This window comes from Pseudoliparis swirei, chromosome 15 (assembly GCF_029220125.1).
Source record: "Pseudoliparis swirei isolate HS2019 ecotype Mariana Trench chromosome 15, NWPU_hadal_v1, whole genome shotgun sequence".
Lineage (NCBI taxonomy): Eukaryota > Metazoa > Chordata > Actinopteri > Perciformes > Liparidae > Pseudoliparis > Pseudoliparis swirei.
This window is the reverse complement of record NC_079402.1, coordinates 1215921-1236825: the sequence shown is the minus strand read 5'-3', so window position 1 is coordinate 1236825 and position 20905 is coordinate 1215921. Positions and strand designations below refer to the sequence as shown.

General features: G+C 43.8%; 1 protein-coding gene and 1 long non-coding RNA gene across 5 annotated transcripts in view; one reads left to right on the top strand and one right to left on the bottom strand.

Moving 5' to 3' along the window:
• Positions 1-985: 985 nt before the first annotated feature.
• LOC130205065 (uncharacterized) lies at positions 986-2454 on the bottom strand. The gene is made up of 2 exons (XR_008833873.1): positions 2366-2454; positions 986-1596 (listed from the first exon to the last, which is right to left on the bottom strand). It is a non-coding gene; the product is annotated as an uncharacterized LOC130205065 (long non-coding RNA).
• mbd2 (methyl-CpG binding domain protein 2) overlaps positions 1976-20905 on the top strand; it is a 36109-nt gene continuing 17179 nt past the window's right edge. For 2 of the 4 annotated variants that reach the window (XR_008833869.1, XM_056432173.1), the window contains exons 1-6: positions 1988-2674; positions 6733-6892; positions 7547-7687; positions 8497-8587; positions 8666-8843; positions 19023-19133. Coding sequence is in view for 3 of the 4 variants with exons in the window: in XM_056432173.1 (XP_056288148.1) it covers positions 2562-2674; positions 6733-6892; positions 7547-7687; positions 8497-8587; positions 8666-8843; positions 19023-19128 (789 nt within the window). In the remaining variant the exon portion in view is untranslated. Of the gene's footprint in view, positions 2675-6732; positions 6893-7546; positions 7688-8496; positions 8588-8665; positions 8844-19022; positions 19134-20905 lie in introns of all 4 variants that reach the window. The other 2 variants (XM_056432176.1, XM_056432174.1) reach the window with 2 other exon arrangements.

Sequence of the window (20905 nt, the reverse complement as noted above, 5' to 3'; positions counted from 1 at the left end):
CTTCCTCCTCCTCCTCCTCTTGTCACCACAGGTTCTCTCACTAGGGTCCATGGTGTGTCTGCCCCCATCTGTCACCCTGTCAGTGTGTAAGGAAAGGTAAGACATGGAGACCTGCCCAATGTTCCCCAAGACTCAGATCTATATCTATCTATCTATAGATATTATATATATCTATAGATATATATAATATATATCTATAGATAGATATAGATATCTATCTATATCTATATATATATCTCCCAGATGGTCACAAAGAAGACCATTTAAAACTTCGGCCATGTCCACTTCCAGGACCCAAGGCCCTCCCGCCAGTGTTCATGGTTGCATCAGCCCCCTTTAACCCCAAGCCTGTGACGTCACTGGAGAGGGATTGAAACAGAGAGGGGTGGACAACGCAGCGACGCCTCACTCTGCCTCAAAGTACAGGCCCCTGAAAACAGACGCTGTCAGGAGGAGTTCTCCCATCAGCAGCAACATGAGCAGTCACCTTCGTCTTCATCCATTAACTCATCATCTAAAGACATCGGTCTAAAGTTTGGGTTCAGACAATTATGTGTTTCCCATGTAAACTCTCACTTTTATTTATCTAATGAATATAAAATCTAGTCCAGACGTTGAGGAGGTTATAAATAATGATGTTTCTTCTAAATATTAATGTAGTTCTTCTTGTGGCTCAAAGGAAGGCCCGTTTTATAGCTTCTCTCAGCAGCATAACTGTTTTCAGCTGCGCTCACATGAAAAGGGTTTGAAGGGTTTTCTACTCCTCCGCTAGTCTTCTAAGGCGATAACACAATGTACCATTAAAACACTGGAGATGGGCCTCTACACACCTCTGTAGAGACTTCACTAACACCAGAGAATAGTCATCTCCACATTAACTATGGAGAGAGTTATGATGTAATGTGATCTTCATTGAACAATAAGGACATTTCTATGTGACCCCAAACTTTTGAGCGGTGGTGTAGGTTTCTTAAGAAATGGACAGTTTGAGAATTATTTTTAGAATCAGAATCAGAATCAGAACTGGTTCATCGGCCCGTGACACATCCGATATGATTGTTGCGTAACAGTCAACAACGTGCACCAGTAGGAGATACCGACCGGTTCCTGAGCTTCAGGGATGAACCCGACTGCTTATGGAAACAACCGTATCTGTGGAGTGAGATCCTGGTCCTGATGGACCTCAGCCTCCTGCCAGAGGACTCGGGTCTACCGGACGCTGAAGGTGGAGCAGAGGACTCCATGATGGAGGGGTAGACGTGCACCATGGTGGTCTTTGGCAGGTTGAACTTCTTCATCCTCTGCGGAGCCTTCTGGGCGATGGAGCTGATGTTCTGGAGACACAGAGTCTGGGCCGGCTGCTGTGGGGGGGTTTGTGAGGCATGGGCCCCTGCTGAGCTCGGGGGAGGGGGACCCGGTGGTCCAAAGCTGGTGGATGGGGTTCATGGGGGGATGGGGTTGCCCCATTATCTTTCAAAGCGACAGTAAAAATCAGTTCAGCTCGTTCGCCGGGCGGAGGTCACTGCTTGGGAGTCGGGGGTCTTCAGGGTGGTACACATGGAGCAGAGACTTCTATACAACCAGAGGAGTCGACCCCTGGTGGTCAGGAGAGAGAATGCAGCTTTAACACATGAAGCATAGATTAGATTAGATTAGATTAGATTCAACGTTATTGTCATGACACATGTACAAGTACAGAGCAACGAAATGCAGTTTGGCATCTAACCAGAAGTGCAACAGAAAATATCATAATAAATACATGATATACAGGTTATAAATAATGCGGAGATATAAATATATATTTCTGGGGTTGCTAAATTAGTGCAAATATTCAGTGCATCTTAACTCGATAGTGCAACAAATGGCATAAAGGGGATAGACTTCTATACAACCAGAGGAGTATATCATAGTTGTAGTCTACTCTGTTTATGTCGTCTGTCGTCACATTTGCAAATATTATATTTTAGAGAATTAATATTTTATTCCCATTTCTTACCAACCGGTGTAACAACAACGCAGGCTACCGAGAACCAGCGCGACACTGGCCCTTTAACGGGGAGCCATTTCCCCGCCGAGTCCTTGGTTTGTCACCATAGACGATCTCTGAGAGCGTGTGTGCGCGCGTACGGAAGTGTATGTATGTGTGTGCGAGTGTGCGTGCGTGCGTGTGTGTGCGCGCATGTGTGTGTGTGTGTGATATCGCAGACGTCACAGCCTGCCGTTGGTCCAGTCCGGCTCAGATCATCGCTGGTTCCTCCGGTTCGGCCCAACAGGACTAACTCCGGGCAGAAGGCAGTTGGACCGGGACCCCGCAGCGCGCGCTCCGGACTGGGACACTTTTTATTTTTTTAAATTTGTACTTAACCCCGAAATAAGCGGCGCAAACAGCCGGGGCGGAGGGAGGGAGAGCCGCCGTTAACGTAACGCCCGTGACGTCGGTCCGCCCGGCTGCTGCTCCTCCCGCTCCGGGGCTCCACGACCACGCTGCCCGTCCGGGACGGAGCCTTTCACCGGCGATCGACCCGCCCGACCCCGGGGGGGGGGAGTCTACGAGCCCCGCGATGATGGAGAAGAAGAGGTCGGACTGCCCCGCGCTGCCTCCCGGCTGGAAGAAAGAAGAAGTGATCAGGAAGTCCGGGCTGAGCGCCGGAAAGAGCGACGTCTACTACTACAGGTAGCCCCCTCATCAGCGCCGCCGGCCGGACCCCGAGAGGCGGATGGACCCCACGATACTGACCGCCACGCGCTCCTCGTGGGCCACAACGAGTTGACCAGAAAGAGTCCAGAGGAGTTACAATGTAGTTACAATGTAGTTACATTGTAGTTACAATGTGGTTACAATGCAGTTACAATGTGGTTACAATGTGGTTACAATGTAGTTACAATGTGGTTACAATGTAGTTACAATGTGGTTACAATGTGGTTACAATGTAGTTACAATGTGGTTACAATGTGGTTACAATGTAGTTACAATGTGGTTACAATGTAGTTACAATGTGGTTACAATGTGGTTACAATGTGGTTACAATGTAGTTACAATGTAGTTAATTACACTTTAGTTAGTTACATGGTGGTGTAGTGGCTAGCACTGTCGCCTCACAGCCAGAGGGCCGTGGGTTCAATTCCCGGTCGAGGCGGTCCTTCTGTGTGGAGTTTGCATGTTCTCCCCGTGGCAGCGTGGGTTCCCTCCGGGTTCTCCGGCTTCCTCCCACAGTCCAAAGACATGCTGCAGGTTAATTGATCTCTAAATGTCCCATAGGTGTGAATGTGAGAGTGAATGGTTGTGTGTCTCTATATGTGCCCTCGATGGACTGGCGGCCTGTCCAGGGTGTCCCTGCCCTCGCCCTGTCAGCTGGGATCGGCTCCAGCGCCCACGCAACCCTAATGACGATAAGCGGTATTGATAATGGATGGATGGATAGTTACAATGTAGTTGCTCCTGTAAGAGTCCTGGTTCGAGGCGTTTTTTATGAACACACACACACACACACACTGAAACGTTGTTCTTGTCCGGGCTGTGGACCAGGGGACCCCCAACGGGGGACCACAGAGACCACAGAGACCACTGAGACCAGAGACCAGAGAGACCACATAGACCACAGAGACCAGAGACCACAGAGACCACAGAGACCAGAGACCACAGAGACCACAAAGACCACAGAGACCACTGAGACCAGAGACCACATAGACCACAGAGACCACAGAGACCACAAAGACCACAGAGACCAGAGACCACATAGACCACAGAGACCACAGAGACCACAGAGACCACAAAGACCACAGAGACCAGAGACCACAGAGACCACAGAGACCAGAGACCACAGAGACCAGAGACCACAGAGACCACAGAGACCACATAGACCAGAGACCACAGAGACCACAGAGACCACTGAGACCACAGAGACCAGAGACCACAGAGACCAGAGACCACAGAGACCACAGAGACCAGAGACCACAGAGACCACAGACCACAGAGACCACAGAGACACCAGAGACACCAGAGACCAGAGACCACTGAGACCAGTGAGACCAGAGACCAGAGACCAGAGACCACAGAGACCAGAGACCACTGAGACCAGAGACCACAGAGACCAGAGACCACAGAGACCACTGAGACCAGAGACCACAGAGACCAGAGACCCCAGAGACCACTGAGACCAGAGACCACTGAGACCAGAGACCACAGAGACCACAGAGACCAGAGACCACTGAGACCACAGAGACCACAGACCACCAGTCCACCAAAGCAGATCGTGCTGGTTCAGGTTTTGACAGTTGTTTTTATATTTGTGTTGCATCACTCGTCACTCGTTCCCTTGTCGGCCTCTGAGTGAGTGATGCTGAGGGGGGGGGGGGGGGTGACGTCACACATGTAACTGGTATGTTCTGCTGGGTTCTGGGCGGTTTGGACCCCCCTCTGGTTCCACTGTGTGAGGCTTGTTCTTTATTCTTCAATAACTTCTGACCTTTGACCTTTGGTACGTCTCTGAGGATGCTGCGCAGCGTCAGGGGGTCGCCATAACGACGGACGAGTCGATGCATTGACCGTTCAGAAGAAGTCAGTCTGCGGTTGGCGCCGCCGGCTGCGGTGAAAACGACCGTCCAGGGCGGTTATTGCGTAACACCATTCATACGTCAGACGCATTATAGCTTAAATACGAGTGATTCACTTTTCTCTTTCGGTATTATTACTTCTGTATCACTATGACGACGATTACTTGAGGAACAGTGAACCTCTCCCTGACTTCCTCAGTGACCGATGAAGCGACGCCATTGGTCGGTGGAGTGTTTGGAGGTCCCCCATTGGCTGCTCCTCTTTCAAAATGAATGTCTGCAGCCGGTCCTCCAGGATGCTTCAGGGTCCTCCGCTGCAGCGCAGCCTTCATATGCTACTTCAGCTTCTCTTCATTTATGTTTCTACGATGACATTCAGTCACCGTGACAACAAACACCACCGGAAACAACCGCTAACAGCCAGGAGTTCAGATTACACAAATATATATATATACATACGACCACGAACTACCGGACAGTCTGCCAACATCCAGGCTAACATATTATTACGTTATATATTATACATATGTATATATCAACATGTATAATCCGATATATATATATATATATATACATATATATATGTATATATATATGTATTTATTTATTTATATATAAACACACATTTATTTATTTTTATATATAAATACATATATAAATATATTTATATATATAAATAAATGTATATATATAAATACATATATAAATATATTTATATATATATAAATAAATGTATATATATATATATAAATAAATACATTTATATATATATATGAGTAGCAGAGTCTGCTGCTCCAATGCCAACTGTTGACTTATTCCTTTAAGAAAACGTTGTATAATATGAATATTAATAGCGTCCTGCAATATATCGTCATTATTAAAGGTTTAGTGAGACAATCACGAGGTATATATATATATATATATATATATATATATAATTAGCGGTGTCATACTGAGGTTATGTTTCTATTATTTTGTCCGCCCCATTTATGAGATTATTTTTCTTGTTTTCAAGCCGATTATCTCAACATATGAGATGAAAACATTCCATTGGGCAAAGTAAGCAACTCCTAATTACAAAAGCACCAGACAGGAGTGATAGCTCCGCCCCTCCTGCCTCACGCCTGACCTCCTCTTCCTCACTCAGCCTCGCTCTCACGAGTCGACTCTCTGGAAGAAAGAAAAGCGAGTGAGCGGCGTCACCTTCACGCTCCTCTTCCTCACGCCTCACAGAGACAAGCGTCTGTCGTCACGTTGAAGCTCTTCTCTAAGTTCAGCCCCCCCCCCCGGCTAGGAAATGACGTCGCTGCCGCCGTGCAGCCTGTGGCTTTGAGGCCGTGACGCCCGCCGAGCCGCCGGCCGCTCGCTTCCTGTTTACTGCCGTCACACCCAGAGCCCTCGGAGGAGCCGGGCCGCTCCGCTCTCAGTTCGCTGTGACGTGACTCATCGGTTCCAGTCAGGAAACCAGTCAGCAGGTCGTCTTACTGGAAGAGCAAAAAACAGGCTGCCGGGCCTCCGGTGGCTCCATCTCCACACGCCTCATGTTGTCTGGAGGACTTCCACGCACAGCGCCAGTAAAGAGCCAGAGCAAGATGAAACACACACACACAGTCTCTGATCTCTGCTTTGACCTACATGTCAGACGCAGCTGAGCGACTGTGTGTGTGCTCTTGTACTTCGGTCTCTGTGAGGACCGAGGACCCGTGAGGACCGTTTGGGGAAAGTGAGGACACGCTTGGACACGAGGTCTGCTCCTCACGTCCTTCAGGGACGGTCTGAACCTAAAGGACTTTTAATTCACTCTTCACTGGAGTATTAAAACTGAAGGTTGTCGTCATGGATACCTTCACACACACAGTGAAGGCTACGCTGAACATGGGCAGTTCTCTGAGCTTCCACGTTAGGAATAAAGGTATCAACCAATCAAGTTGGGGTGATATTTATAAAAACAATGAAGCATTTGAAGAGTGAAGGCCTTGAAGCCCCTCTAGTGGGGCGCAGTGGTACTACAGGTGGGGCGCAGGAGGTTTAACTCCATCTCCTGAGAGTCACGCTGGAGTTAGGATCACTTTAATTCCTGACAATCAGAAGTCTGCAAATGATGTCCGACATTGAGCTGATGATATCTTCATGGGTCAGACTCTCCCTCTTCCTCCCTCCCTTCTTTCCCTCCTTCAGTCCTTCGGGGAAGAAGTTCCGGAGTAAGCCTCAGTTGTCTCGTTACCTTGGAAACGAAGTGGATCTGGGATGCTTCGACTTCCGGACGGGGAAGATAGCGCCCGGCAAACTGCAGAAGAACAAGCAGAGGCTACGACACGACCCGCTTGGCCTGGCCAAGGTAACGCTGGGGGGGCGGGGCTTATAGATCAACACGCTGGGCCTGGCCAAGGTAACGCTGGGGGGGCGGGGCTTATAGATCAACACGCTGGGCCTGGCCAAGGTAACGCTGGAGGGGCGGGGCTTATAGATCAACACGCTGGGCCTGGCCAAGGTAACGCTGAGGGGGCGGGGCTTATAGATCAACACGCTGGGCCTGGCCAAGGTAACGCTGAGGGGGCGGGGCTTATAGATCAACTCGCTGGGCCTGCAACAGGTTGACGGTCTCGGTCTCGTGGGGGTTTGACTCGACTTGTTTCAGCCTTGTGGTTGTATTGACTTTTGGTCAGCTGACACACACACACTCTACCACACTAAAACAAACAAAAACACACACGCACACACACTTCCTGTTGTGGTCTGTGAAACCTTAACTTGGAGTTAACGCTTTAACACACGTACGTAAACAAGCACAAAGACACTTATTACATGTTTATTATCACTCGTAGTGCTTTTATTTTGAAAGGTAAAATTAGGAAGTAAATAAGGAAAGAGGGGACAAGGAAGGGAAAGAAAGCGAGAAGGGAAAGGAAGGTAAGAAGGTAGAAAGGAGAGAAGGGAGGGAGGGTGAGGAAAGGAAGGAAACACGTCACCAACACACAGGCTGTCTCCTCAGGGAGGGAAACCGGACCTGAACACGGCGCTACCGATCAGACAGACGGCATCCATCTTTAAACAGCCCGTCACCATGGTGACCAGTCACCCCGGCAACAAAGTGAAGGCAGACCTGCAGAGAGCTAACGAGCAGCCCAGACAGGTGAGAGGCCACACACACACACACACACAAACACACACACACACAAACACACACACACACACACACACACATCCACACACACACACACACACACAAACACACACATCCACACACACACACACACACACACATCCACACGAACACACACACACACACACACACACACATCCACACACACACACACATCCACACGAACACACACACACACACACACACACACACACACACACACACACACACACACACACTCTGGTGTCAGGCTGTTACACAAGCGGCGCTGGGTGAAGCAGGTTGTCATGGTGACCGTGGCCACTAGAGGGCGCTGAGGCGTCGGGGGAGAAGCAGCGTGAGCCTCAGACAGGGAACGAAAGATGGAGGGATGAAGGTGAAGAATAGGAGAGAGAGAAGCTGGAACACGTCAGTTCTCCTCTGATGTGTTTCAAGTCCACTCTTCAGTGAATATTTGACCTTCACCTCGGACTCTGTGTCCGTCGTTGACCTCTGACCTGGTGGCGAGCTCTCCTCCATGTGTCGCCCTGCTGCTCCCCAGTCTGTCGTTAGTGGTGTGACACCACAACATCAGGACACGAGTTCCCTTTGAGGCGTTGTGTTCAGGGTCATTCGTTCACAGCGCCGCTGCAGTCTGATGAAACCTTCCACGGCGCCACGATGAGACGCTTAGAGCGCCACGAGCAAACGGAGGCTGGACGGGTCAAACCAACTCTGACGCGGGAGGCCGCCGTCATGTTATTTAATCTCCGTTTGTTATGTAACTTCTGTTCCTCTTTAAAAACATACTCATCCTGCAGCTGTTCTGGGAGAGGAGGTTGAAAGGCCTGCAGCCTTCAGACGTCACGGAGGAAGTCCTGCGGACCATGGACCTGCCCAGAGGCCTGCAGGGTGAGTCTCCATCACGGGCCTGAACCTGCCCGGGGCTCCCGTCCCGACCTCTGACCTCTGACCTCTCTCTCTCTGCAGGCCTCGGTCCGGACTCCGGCGCCGACACGCTGCTGTCGGCCATCGCCAGCGCCCTGCACATGAGCTCCACGCCGATCACGGGCCAGACGACGGCGGCGGCCGAGAAGAACCCGGCCATCTGGCTCAACGCGTCGCAGCCGCTCTGCCGGGCCTTCACCGTCACCGACGAGCAGATCCGGTGAGCGGCGCCGCCTGCAGCTGCCCTCCCCCCGAGACCTCGGGGAGGCAGCGTCTCCCCCCGAGGCCTCGGGGAGGCAGCGTCTCCCCCCGAGGCCTCGGGGAGGCAGCGTCTCCCCCCGAGGCCTCGGGGAGGCAGCGTCTCCCCCCGAGACCTCGGGGAGGCAGCGTCTCCCCCCGAGACCTCGGGGAGGCAGCGTCTCCCCCCGAGGCCAGAGACACGCGGAGACTCTGAGAACCTGAGCGCCTCACGCCCAATGTGGTGTTCCTGGAATCGGTCTGAGCTCACAGACGTACGTCATGTACAGTACCTGTGGTTAGTCGGTACCTGTGGTTAGTCGGTACCTGTGGTTAGTCAGTACCTGTGTGGTTAGTCAGTACCTGTGGTTAGTCGGTACCTGTGGTTAGTCAGTACCTGTGGTTAGTCAGTACCTGTGGTTAGTCAGTACCTGTGGTTAGTCGGTACCTGTGGTTAGTCAGTACCTGTGGTTAGTCAGTACCTGTGGTTAGTCGGTACCTGTGGTTAGTCAGTACCTGTGTGGTTAGTCAGTACCTGTGGTTAGTCGGTACCTGTGGTTAGTCGGTACCTGTGGTTAGTCAGTACCTGTGTGGTTAGTCAGTACCTGTGATTAGTCGGTACCTGTGGTTAGTCGGTACCTGTGGTGAGTCAGTACCTGTGTGGTTAGTCAGTACCTGTGTGGTTAGTCAGTACCTGTGGTTAGTCAGTACCTGTGATTAGTCGGTACCTGTGTGGTTAGTCGGTACCTGTGGTTAGTCGGTACCTGTGTGGTTAGTCGGTACCTGTGGTTAGTCGGTACCTGTGGTTAGTCAGTACCTGTGGTTAGTCAGTACCTGTGGTTAGTCGGTACCTGCAGCGTCTCTGAGTGTCGTTGCTTTCAGACGGTTTAGAGCCTCGGGACGCGAGGACTGTTCTGTGTTCTGTGTTCTGTGTTAAAAACAAACAGTTTCAGTATCAGACACGCCTCAGCTGTGTAAAAAACACCGTTTGTTATTTGTTCATCCGTGTGAAGCCATCGCCTCCCTCATCCACACCGATCCATGAGTGCAGAGCACTGATGCATGCTGGGTCACGGGAGGAATAAGTTGCAGAGTGAGAGAGGAGGACGGGATAGTAAGGGAAATGAGAGATAAGGAGTATTGAAGCATGATGAGGAGGAGGAGGAGGAGGAAGAGGAGGAGGAAGAGGAGGAGGAGAAAGTAGAAGCTGGGTTTCAGATACGCTCAGCGATGAGGTTTAAGTCTGTAACATACGAGGTTTAAGTCTGTATCATACGAGGTTTAAGTCTGTATCATACGAGGTTTAAGTCTGTAACATACGAGGTTTAAGTCTGTATCATACGAGGTTTAAGTCTGTATCATACGAGGTTTAAGTCTGTATCATACGAGGTTTAAGTCTGTATCATACGAGGTTTAAGTCTGTAACATACGAGGTTTAAGTCTGTATCATACGAGGTTTAAGTCTAACATACGAGGTTTAAGTCTGTATCATACGAGGTTTAAGTCTGTAACATACGAGGTTTAAGTCTATAACATATGAGGTTTAAGTCTGTATCATACGAGGTTTAAGTCTGTAACATACGAGGTTTAAGTCTGTATCATACGAGGTTTAAGTCTAACATACGAGGTTTAAGTCTGTATCATACGAGGTTTAAGTCTGTAACATACGAGGTTTAAGTCTGTAACATACGAGGTTTAAGTCTGTATCATACGAGGTTTAAGTCTGTATCATACGAGGTTTAAGTCTGTATCATACGAGGTTTAAGTCTGTATCATACGAGGTTTAAGTCTGTATCATACGAGGTTTAAGTCTAACATACGAGGTTTAAGTCTGTATCATACGAGGTTTAAGTCTGTAACATACGAGGTTTAAGTCTGTATCATATAAGGTTTAAGTCTGTAACATACGAGGTTTAAGTCTGTATCATACGAGGTTTAAGTCTAACATACGAGGTTTAAGTCTGTATCATACGAGGTTTAAGTCTGTAACATACGAGGTTTAAGTCTGTAACATATGAGGTTTAAGTCTGTATCATACGAGGTTTAAGTCTGTATCATACGAGGTTTAAGTCTGTAACATACGAGGTTTAAGTCTGTATCATACGAGGTTTAAGTCTGTATCATACGAGGTTTAAGTCTGTAACATACGAGGTTTAAGTCTAACATACGAGGTTTAAGTCTGTATCATACGAGGTTTAAGTCTGTATCATACGAGGTTTAAGTCTGTATCATACGAGGTTTAAGTCTGTAACATACGAGGTTTAAGTCTGTAACATACGAGGTTTAAGTCTGTATCATACGAGGTTTAAGTCTGTAACATACGAGGTTTAAGTCTGTAACATACGAGGTTTAAGTCTGTATCATACGAGGTTTAAGTCTGTAACATACAAGATTTAAGTCTGTATCATACGAGGTTTAAGTCTTTATCATACGAGGTTTAAGTCTGTATCATACGAGGTTTAAGTCTGTATCATACGAGGTTTAAGTCTGTATCATACGAGGTTTAAGTCTGTAACATACGAGGTTTAAGTCTGTATCATACGAGGTTTAAGTCTAACATACAAGGTTTAAGTCTGTATCATACGAGGTTTAAGTCTGTATCATACGAGGTTTAAGTCTATCATACGAGGTTTAAGTCTGTAACATACGAGGTTTAAGTCTGTATCATACGAGGTTTAAGTCTATCATACGAGGTTTAAGTCTGTAACATACGAGGTTTAAGTCTATCATACGAGGTTTAAGTCTGTATCATACGAGGTTTAAGTCTGTATCATACGAGGTTTAAGTCTGTAACATACGAGATTTAAGTCTGTATCATACGAGGTTTAAGTCTTTATCATACGAGGTTTAAGTCTGTATCATACGAGGTTTAAGTCTGTATCATACGAGGTTTAAGTCTGTATCATACGAGGTTTAAGTCTGTAACATACGAGGTTTAAGTCTGCATCATACGAGGTTTAAGTCTGTAACATACGAGGTTTAAGTCTGTATCATACGAGGTTTAAGTCTGTATCATACGAGGTTTAAGTCTGTATCATACGAGGTTTAAGTCTGTATCATACGAGGTTTAAGTCGGTAACATACGAGGTTTAAGTCTGTATCATACGAGGTTTAAGTCTAACATACGAGGTTTAAGTCTGTAACATACAAGGTTTAAGTCTGTATCATACGAGGTTTAAGTCTGTATCATACGAGGTTTAAGTCTGTATCATACGAGGTTTAAGTCTGTAACATACAAGGTTTAAGTCTGTATCATACGAGGTCTAAGTCTGTAACATACGAGGTTTAAGTCTGTATCATACGAGGTTTAAGTCTGTATCATACGAGGTTTAAGTCTGTAACATACGAGGTTTAAGTCTAACATACGAGGTTTAAGTCTGTATCATACGAGGTTTAAGTCTGTATCATACGAGGTTTAAGTCTGTATCATACGAGGTTTAAGTCTGTAACATACGAGGTTTAAGTCTGTAACATACGAGGTTTAAGTCTGTATCATACGAGGTTTAAGTCTGTAACATACGAGGTTTAAGTCTGTAACATACGAGGTTTAAGTCTGTATCATACGAGGTTTAAGTCTGTAACATACGAGATTTAAGTCTATCATACGAGGTTTAAGTCTTTATCATACGAGGTTTAAGTCTGTATCATACGAGGTTTAAGTCTGTATCATACGAGGTTTAAGTCTGTATCATACGAGGTTTAAGTCTGTAACATACGAGGTTTAAGTCTGTATCATACGAGGTTTAAGTCTAACATACAAGGTTTAAGTCTGTATCATACGAGGTTTAAGTCTGTATCATACGAGGTTTAAGTCTGTATCATACGAGGTTTAAGTCTGTAACATACGAGGTTTAAGTCTGTATCATACGAGGTTTAAGTCTATCATACGAGGTTTAAGTCTGTAACATACGAGGTTTAAGTCTATCATACGAGGTTTAAGTCTGTATCATACGAGGTTTAAGTCTGTAACATACGAGGTTTAAGTCTGTAACATACGAGGTTTAAGTCTGTATCATACGAGGTTTAAGTCTGTTTAAGTCTGTAACATACGAGATTTAAGTCTGTATCATACGAGGTTTAAGTCTGTATCATACGAGGTTTAAGTCTGTATCATACGAGGTTTAAGTCTGTATCATACGAGGTTTAAGTCTGTAACATACGAGGTTTAAGTCTGCATCATACGAGGTTTAAGTCTGTAACATACGAGGTTTAAGTCTGTATCATACGAGGTTTAAGTCTGTATCATACGAGGTTTAAGTCTGTATCATACAAGGTTTAAGTCTGTAACATACGAGGTTTAAGTCTGTATCATACGAGGTTTACGTCTAACATACGAGGTTTAAGTCTGTAACATACAAGGTTTAAGTCTGTATAATACGAGGTTTAAGTCTGTATCATACGAGGTTTAAGTCTGTATCATACGAGGTTTAAGTCTGTAACATACAAGGTTTAAGTCTGTATCATACGAGGTTTAAGTCTGTAACATACGAGGTTTAAGTCTGTATCATACGAGGTTTAAGTCTGTAACATACGAGGTTTAAGTCTGTATCATATGAGGTTTAAGTCTGTATCATATGAGGTTTAAGTCTGTATCATACGAGGTTTAAGTCTGTAACATACGAGATTTAAGTCTGTATCAAACGAGGTTTAAGTCTGTAACATACGAGGTTTAAGTCTGTATCATACGAGGTTTAAGTCTGTAACATACAAGGTTTAAGTCTAACATACGAGGTTTAAGTCTGTAACATACGAGGTTTAAGTCTGTATCATACGAGGTTTAAGTCTGTAACATACGAGGTTTAAGTCTGTATCATACGAGGTTTAAGTCTGTATCATACGAGGTTTAAGTCTGTAACATACGAGGTTTAAGTCTGTATCATACGAGGTTTAAGTCTGTAACATACGAGGTTTAAGTCTGTATCATACGAGGTTTAAGTCTAACATACGAGGTTTAAGTCTGTAACATACGAGGTTTAAGTCTGTAACATACGAGGTTTAAGTCTGTATCATACAAGGTTTAAGTCTGTATCATACGAGGTTTAAGTCTGTAACATACGAGGTTTAAGTCTGTATCATACAAGGTTTAAGTCTGTAACATACGCGGTTTAAGTCTGTAACATACGAGGTTTAAGTCTGTAACATACGAGGTTTAAGTCTGTATCATACGAGGTTTAAGTCTGTATCATACGAGGTTTAAGTCTGTAACATACGAGGTTTAAGTCTGTAACATACGAGGTTTAAGTCTGTATCATACGAGGTTTAAGTCTGTATCATACGAGGTTTAAGTCTGTAACATACGAGGTTTAAGTCTGTATCATACGAGGTTTAAGTCTGTAACATACGAGATTTAAGTCTATCATACGAGGTTTAAGTCTTTATCATACGAGGTTTAATTCTGTATCATACGAGTTTTAAGTCTGTATCATACGAGGTTTAAGTCTGTATCATACGAGGTTTAAGTCTGTAACATACGAGGTTTAAGTCTGTATCATACGAGGTTTAAGTCTAACATACAAGGTTTAAGTCTGTATCATACGAGGTTTAAGTCTGTATCATACGAGGTTTAAGTCTGTATCATACGAGGTTTAAGTCTGTAACATACGAGGTTTAAGTCTGTATCATACGAGGTTTAAGTCTATCATACGAGGTTTAAGTCTGTAACATACGAGGTTTAAGTCTATCATACGAGGTTTAAGTCTGTATCATACGAGGTTTAAGTCTGTAACATACGAGGTTTAAGTCTGTAACATACGAGGTTTAAGTCTGTATCATACGAGGTTTAAGTCTGTAACATACGAGATTTAAGTCTGTATCATACGAGGTTTAAGTCTTTATCATACGAGGTTTAAGTCTGTATCATACGAGGTTTAAGTCTGTATCATACGAGGTTTAAGTCTGTATCATACGAGGTTTAAGTCTGTAACATACGAGGTTTAAGTCTGCATCATACGAGGTTTAAGTCTGTAACATACGAGGTTTAAGTCTGTATCATACGAGGTTTAAGTCTGTATCATACGAGGTTTAAGTCTGTATCATACGAGGTTTAAGTCTGTATCATACAAGGTTTAAGTCTGTAACATACGAGGTTTAAGTCTGTATCATACGAGGTTTAAGTCTAACATACGAGGTTTAAGTCTGTAACATACAAGGTTTAAGTCTGTATCATACGAGGTTTAAGTCTGTAACATACAAGGTTTAAGTCTGTATCATACGAGGTTTAAGTCTGTAACATACGAGGTTTAAGTCTGTATCATACGAGGTTTAAGTCTGTAACATACGAGGTTTAAGTCTGTATCATATGAGGTTTAAGTCTGTATCATATGAGGTTTAAGTCTGTATCATACGAGGTTTAAGTCTGTAACATACGAGATTTAAGTCTGTATCAAACGAGGTTTAAGTCTGTAACATACGAGGTTTAAGTCTGTATCATACGAGGTTTAAGTCTGTAACATACAAGGTTTAAGTCTAACATACGAGGTTTAAGTCTGTAACATACGAGGTTTAAGTCTGTATCATACGAGGTTTAAGTCTGTATCATACGAGGTTTAAGTCTGTAACATACGAGGTTTAAGTCTGTATCATACGAGGTTTAAGTCTGTAACATACAAGGTTTAAGTCTGTATCATACGAGGTTTAAGTCTGTATCATACGAGGTTTAAGTCTGTAACATACGAGGTTTAAGTCTGTATCATACGAGGTTTAAGTCTGTAACATACGAGGTTTAAGTCTGTATCATACGAGGTTTAAGTCTAACATACGAGGTTTAAGTCTGTAACATACGAGGTTTAAGTCTGTAACATACGAGGTTTAAGTCTGTATCATACAAGGTTTAAGTCTGTATCATACGAGGTTTAAGTCTGTAACATACGAGGTTTAAGTCTGTATCATACAAGGTTTAAGTCTGTAACATACGCGGTTTAAGTCTGTAACATACGAGGTTTAAGTCTGTAACATACGAAGTTTAAGTCTGTAACATACGAGGTTTAAGTCTGTATCATACGAGGTTTAAGTCTGTAACATACGAGGTTTAAGTCTATCATACAAGGTTTAAGTCTGTAACATACAAGGTTTAAGTCTGTAACATACGAGGTTTAAGTCTGTATCATACGAGATTTAAGTCTGTATCATACGAGGTTTAAGTCTGTATCATATAAGGTTTAAGTCTGTATCATACGAGGTTTAAGTCTGTATCATACGAGGTTTAAGTCTGTATCATACGAGGTTTAAGTCTGTATCATACGAGGTTTAAGTCTGTATCATACGAGGTTTAAGTCTGTATCATACGAGGTTTAAGTCTGTAACATACAAGGTTTAAGTCTGTATCATACGAGTTTTAAGTCTGTATCATACGAGGTTTAAGTCTGTAACATACGAGGTTTAAGTCTGTATCATACAAGGTTTAAGTCTGTAACATACAAGGTTTAAGTCTGTATCATACGAGGTTTAAGTCTGTATCCTACGAGGTTTAAGTCTGTAATATACGAGGTTTAAGTCTGTATCATACGAGGTTTAAGTTTGTAACATACAAGGTTTAAGTCTGTAACATACGAGGTTTAAGTCTGTATCATACGAGGTTTAAGTCTGTATCATATGAGGTTTAAGTCTGTATCATACAAGGTTTAAGTCTGTATCATACGAGGTTTAAGTCTGTATCATACGAGGTTTAAGTCTGTAACATACAAGGTTTAAGTCTGTATCATACGAGGTTTAAGTCTGTATCATACGAGGTTTAAGTCTGTAACATACGAGGTTTAAGTCTGTATCATACAAGGTTTAAGTCTGTAACATACGAGGTTTAAGTCTGTATCATACGAGGTTTAAGTCTGTATCATACGAGGTTTAAGTCTGTAACATACGAGGTTTAAGTCTGTATCATACGAGGTTTAAGTCTGTATCATACGAGGTTTAAGTCTGTATCATACGAGGTTTAAGTCTGTATCATACGAGGTTTAAGTCTGTAACATACGAGGTTTAAGTCTGTATCATACGAGGTTTAAGTCTGTATCATACGAGGTTTAAGTCTGTAACATACGAGGTTTAAGTCTGTATCATACAAGGTTTAAGTCTGTAACATACGAGGTTTAAGTCTGTATCATACGAGGTTTAAGTCTGTATCATACGAGGTTTAAGTCTGTAATATACGAGGTTTAAGTCTGTATCATACGAGGTTTAAGTTTGTAACATACGAGGTCTAAGTCTGTAACATACGAGGTTTAAGTCTGTATCATATGAGGTTTAAGTCTGTATCATACGAGGTTTAAGTCTGGAACATACAAGGTTTTAGTCTGGAACATACAAGGTTTTAGTCTTTTCTTGGAGCTGAGCTGAACCAACGTGAGCTCGGAGGAGGAAGTCGATCTAAAAACGGTTAAATTATTGATGGAAGAAAGATGAGTTTGTTTCATTCGTAGCAGGAACCGGACCGTCAGGTTTCATTGTTCTTTTATTCATTCTGTTATTTTCTTTGTCGCCGTGGGACAAGCTGAAGGTCAAACTGAAGGTCAAACTGAAGGTCAAACTGAAGGTCAAGCTGAAGGTCAAACTGAAGGTCAAACTGAAGGTCAAGCTGAGTCCATCGGGCGCCGCCACATGTCCACCTTATGAATACATGCTCCAATACATTTTAGAGAGAAAAGGGAACCATCAGAGTCCCTGTAAACCACATCCACAGTTACTGCCAGCGGACACCAGGGGGCACTGTGGGGACACACACCGACGTGTGTGTATGTGTGTGTGTGTGTGTGTGTGTGTCCAGTTGAAAACCACAGAACAGCTGGCCGGAGCCATTCCAGCAGAATCACTGGAATACATCACTCTGACTCCCTGTCCTCTGGCTCCCTCCTTCCCTCCTTCCCTCCTTCCCTCCTTCCTTATCTCATTCCTTTCCTTTCTTTAGTCGTTCCTCGTCACCTTTCCTCCTGTTATTTCCTTCCCTCCTTCCCCCCTTTCTTCTATCATTCCTCACTTTCTTTCCTATTCCACTGCTTCCCTCCATCCTTCTTATTTATTCTGCCCTTCTCTCCCATCATGTCCTTCCTTCCCTCCTTTATCGTATTCCTGGATCCTTTCTTCCATACTTTTAATATGTTCCTCCATCGTCGTCCTCCTCTCCCCTCCAACAATACATTCTAGTCTTTCTCCTCCCTTTCCATTTCACGCCCTCCTCCTCCTCCTCCGCCTCCTCCCTGTCGCTCCTCTCCTCTTATTCCCCCTCCCTCTTTGCCTCCTCCTTCTTTTCTTATCTCTCCCCTCCATTAATTTCCAATTCTCTCCCTCTTCCCTCCTCTCTCCTCAGTTGAATGTGCTTGTCATCCTAAATCGCTCTCATTCCTCTCCTCCTCCTCCTCCTCCTCCCTCTCTTACTCTTATTTCCTCTCCTCTGCTACATCAATCTCTATTTCTCATCTTTTTTTAATTATTCATTAAAAAAATCTCTGAGCATTCCTTCAATGTTTAAATATTGAACATTTAGTTTCACGTGTTGCATTCAAGGCGTCTGTGAACACGTCGTAGTGCAGCTTCCTCTGGTTGGTTATTAATGTTAATATTAATATTAATGTTATTCGTGTTTCTTTTTCTGTTGTTGGTTTTGACATTCTGAGGTAACAGAGCTAGTAGAGGCGGAGTCTGTAGAGGTGGAGCCAGTAGAGGCGGAGCTTGTAGGACGGTGATGTCAGTGTGACCACAGGGTTTAGCTCGTGGTGGCTAACGTTAGCTCGTGTTATCAGTTACAAATACCTTTGTATGTATGTATGTGTATGCATATATATATATGTATATTTCTGTTTATATATACATATACGTATATATAAATATATATACATATATACATATATAATATATATAAAAATAAATATATATAATATATATAAATATATATTTATATATACATATATAATATATATAAATATATATATATATATACATATATTTATATATGTGTAAACTTATATATATTTATTTATATATATAAACTTATATTTATATATATATAAACTTATATATATATATATATATTATATATATAAGTTTAGGGTTGCAGTTTGTGTCATTTCAGCTGTTTATGTTCAATTACTTTGATTTGATCCTTAAGATGCTTCACGAGGACCCACAATAAGACTTCCTCTCTCCTGTGTGTGTGTGTGTGTGTGTGTGTGTGCAGGCAGCAGGAGCTGAAGGTGCACCAGGCCAGGAGGAGTCTTGAAGAAGCTCTGCTGGCTGACGGTTTGGCTCGATCCGCCGAAAACAGCCGAGAGGAGACGGCCTGAAACAGGTGAGGAGTCATTAGTGACCACGAGGAGTCATTAGTGACCACGAGGAGTCATTAGTGACCACGAGGAGTCATTAATGACCATGAGGAGTCATTAGTGACCATGAGGAGTCATTAATGACCATGAGGAGTCATTAATGACCACGAGGAGTCATTAGTGACCACGAGGAGTCATTAGTGACCACGAGGAGTCATTAGTGACCACGAGGAGTCATTAGTGACCATGAGGAGTCATTAATGACCACGAGGAGTCATTAGTGACCATGAGGAGTCATTAATGACCACGAGGAGTCATTAGTGACCACGAGGAGTCATTAGTGACCACGAGGAGTCATTAGTGACCATGAGGAGTCATTAGTGACCACGAGGAGTCATAAGTGACCACGAGGAGTCATTAGTGACCACGAGGAGTCATTAGTGACCACGAGGAGTCATAAGTGACCATGAGGAGTCATTAGTGACCACGAGGAGTCATTAGTGACCACGAGGAGTCATTAGTAACCAGTGTTGGGCAAGTTACTGAAAATTAGTAATTAGTTACTTCTTTTAAAAGTAATTGAATTACTTTACTAGTTACTGTAAATCAAAAGTAATTAGTTACTAGGGAAAGTAACTTTTAAGTTACTTGTATGTCTGCTTTTTTAATGTAATGAACAGAACTGAACAGTCAAACACAATAAACATATGTTGTAGACCTATTTATTGCAATCAACAGGGCAACAGGCCTTCAAATCAAGCAGTAGTACAAAAGGTTAACAAAATGTTTTAACAAAAATGCCTCATAAGGCAAAGCTAAATATAGATAAGAGATGAGATTCTCAACAAACGTTAAAATGGGCTAACAAGTCTCATCTCTCACCAGTAGCCACAACATTGCTAGCTCTCAAACCAGTTATTGTACCTCAAGAGGAGAAGCTTCTCAAACTTTTGATCTGAGAGCCTCTTCCTCTTTGGAGAGAGAATCAGGTTCCCAAGGCTAAAGAGTCTTTCCACTGGGGCACTGGATGGAGCGGCTGCATTATATTTCAGTGATATGTTCTTTATTATGGGAAACTGATTCAGAGCGTCCATCCCTGTGGCTCCTGATTTAAAGTAATCAGCTACTTCATTTTCAACAGAGACATAGGCATCCTCCTCACTCTCATCAAAGCTAAAGAACTCATCCTCTTTGGTAGATGGCCGGCGCTGTGTTGTTGGGGTTTCCCCTGGGTGCTCATCCTGCTCTGGGACATATTTTCTGCATTCTGCTACTAGACTTGCTTTTACAAGGTCCTTCCTCTCCTGGTCACGCAGCCAACGTAACTTGAACTTGGGTAGGGTTGCAGCAGCGAGTAGAGCATCATTATCCTCAAGAACACGTGCAAATCTGGTTTTGATTGCCTGAAATACATGACACAAAAGACATAACAAGAGTATTAAAACAAGTCTTAAAAACAAGTGTATTATACATATTTGGCATATAGCATAAATCTTACTACAGAGCAGTCACTACTAAATTGACCTGCACTTATAAATACTTCACATTATCTAGACACAGATAAATGCAACTGAGCTATTGATTGGATACATATAAATGCAAAATAAAATAGCAGCTCTTACCTGAACAATTGCCTCTGGTAGGCCATCAAGGATTGCAAGGTGTTTTTTTAAATCCAGAGTCTTAGACATCAACGTCTCCAGAGTGGGCAAGAGTGTTCCGTAAAAACAATTGTCCTCGCCTTGCAGAATGTGAAGAGCCACAGTAAGTGGCTTCATCACAACACAATACTCTTTTA